This window comes from Mesitornis unicolor, unplaced genomic scaffold (genome assembly GCF_000695765.1).
Source record: "Mesitornis unicolor isolate BGI_N332 unplaced genomic scaffold, ASM69576v1 scaffold18588, whole genome shotgun sequence".
NCBI classification, from domain to species: domain Eukaryota; kingdom Metazoa; phylum Chordata; class Aves; order Mesitornithiformes; family Mesitornithidae; genus Mesitornis; species Mesitornis unicolor.
This window is the reverse complement of record NW_010200103.1, coordinates 52,924-54,077: the sequence shown is the minus strand read 5'-3', so window position 1 is coordinate 54,077 and position 1,154 is coordinate 52,924. Positions and strand designations below refer to the sequence as shown.

Here is a 1,154-nt window from a genome sequence, read left to right as displayed (position 1 = left end):
GAGTGACTATAGAAGTTATAGAAAAACTTGGCTTATTCTATTATTCAGTTGCCAATACTAACAGTAATACTAATTGTCATGGAATTTCAGTTTACACAGAGGCACCTATTGAAAAAATACAAGTCACAATTCAAGCAGGAGATCAAGCTCCTACCAAAATGGTGCGTCTAGTGACGTTTGAAGATCCAAAGACACAAGTATCTTCCAGCAAAGCGGCAATTAAAAGAGTGAAGAAAATCCTTGATGACACTGATGACCAGGTACTGCTGTAAAAATCCACTTCTAGATTTGTGGGAGACATTACACAAAGCTTATTTATTTGTATTTCTTTGTGGCCTCCTTTGTTTAGATAGTATACAAAAATTAGAAAATAAATACAGGCTTATGGGTACACAAGTCTTTCTTCAGGTCTTTTGCTTGCATTCATCTCTACTGCAGGTGAAGGACATCAGAAAGAGCAGGTTGTTTTTTTATTTTTTTCTGAAAATCTCTTTTAAGACACAGAATAGCTGTTGTGTGCCCAAAAGGTAGTCTGTTCTTTCCAGCTACTGCTACTGTAGCAAAAAGGCATGACACCTACCTACACAACTTGCCTTGAGATAGTCGCAGCTACAACTGCGACTACAGCTACAGTCGCAGCTACATCTTTACCACCATGAGTTACATGTAATTGTATGATCAACAGTTTCTACAAATGTTCATTATCATAAAACAGTTTGGGGTATTGTTCTACTTATGTGTGGTTTTAACGCTTTATTATGAATTTGCCATATTGTGATGCATTGCAAGAGCACTATCAGCCATACATCTTGTCTTCTAAGGCAGCAGAGAGGTTCATAGCTCTCTGTAGCTGATTTTACTTACAACCTTCTGCAGGAACACAGAAAAATAATTTTGTTTCTCCAATTGTACCATTGACTAGGGGGCAAGAAAATCCAGAAGCTCATCATCCAGTGCCAGCAGCACCAGCACAAGTGCTGAGAGTACCACGAGCAGCCCCTCCAGCAGTGACTCTGACCACAGAGCATCACAGGGAGGCACCCAGATAACTCTGAAAAAAAGACAGTCCAAAGTCAAAGAAAAGAAGTTCTACCCCTTTGGGGACAGCAGCAGTAGCAGCAGCAACAGCGGCAGCGGCAGCAGCAGCAGCAAAA

At 40.5% G+C, this 1,154-nt stretch overlaps 1 protein-coding gene across 1 annotated transcript in view; it reads left to right on the top strand.

The window, feature by feature from the left end:
- LOC104544705 (vitellogenin-1-like) overlaps positions 1–1,154 on the top strand; it is a 42,631-nt gene that overhangs the window by 28,476 nt on the left and 13,001 nt on the right. Inside the window, exons 22-23 of the mRNA XM_010189646.1 lie at positions 91–260; positions 923–1,117. Of these exons, the coding sequence (XP_010187948.1) occupies positions 91–260; positions 923–1,117 (365 nt within the window). The remainder of the gene's footprint in view (positions 1–90; positions 261–922; positions 1,118–1,154) is intronic.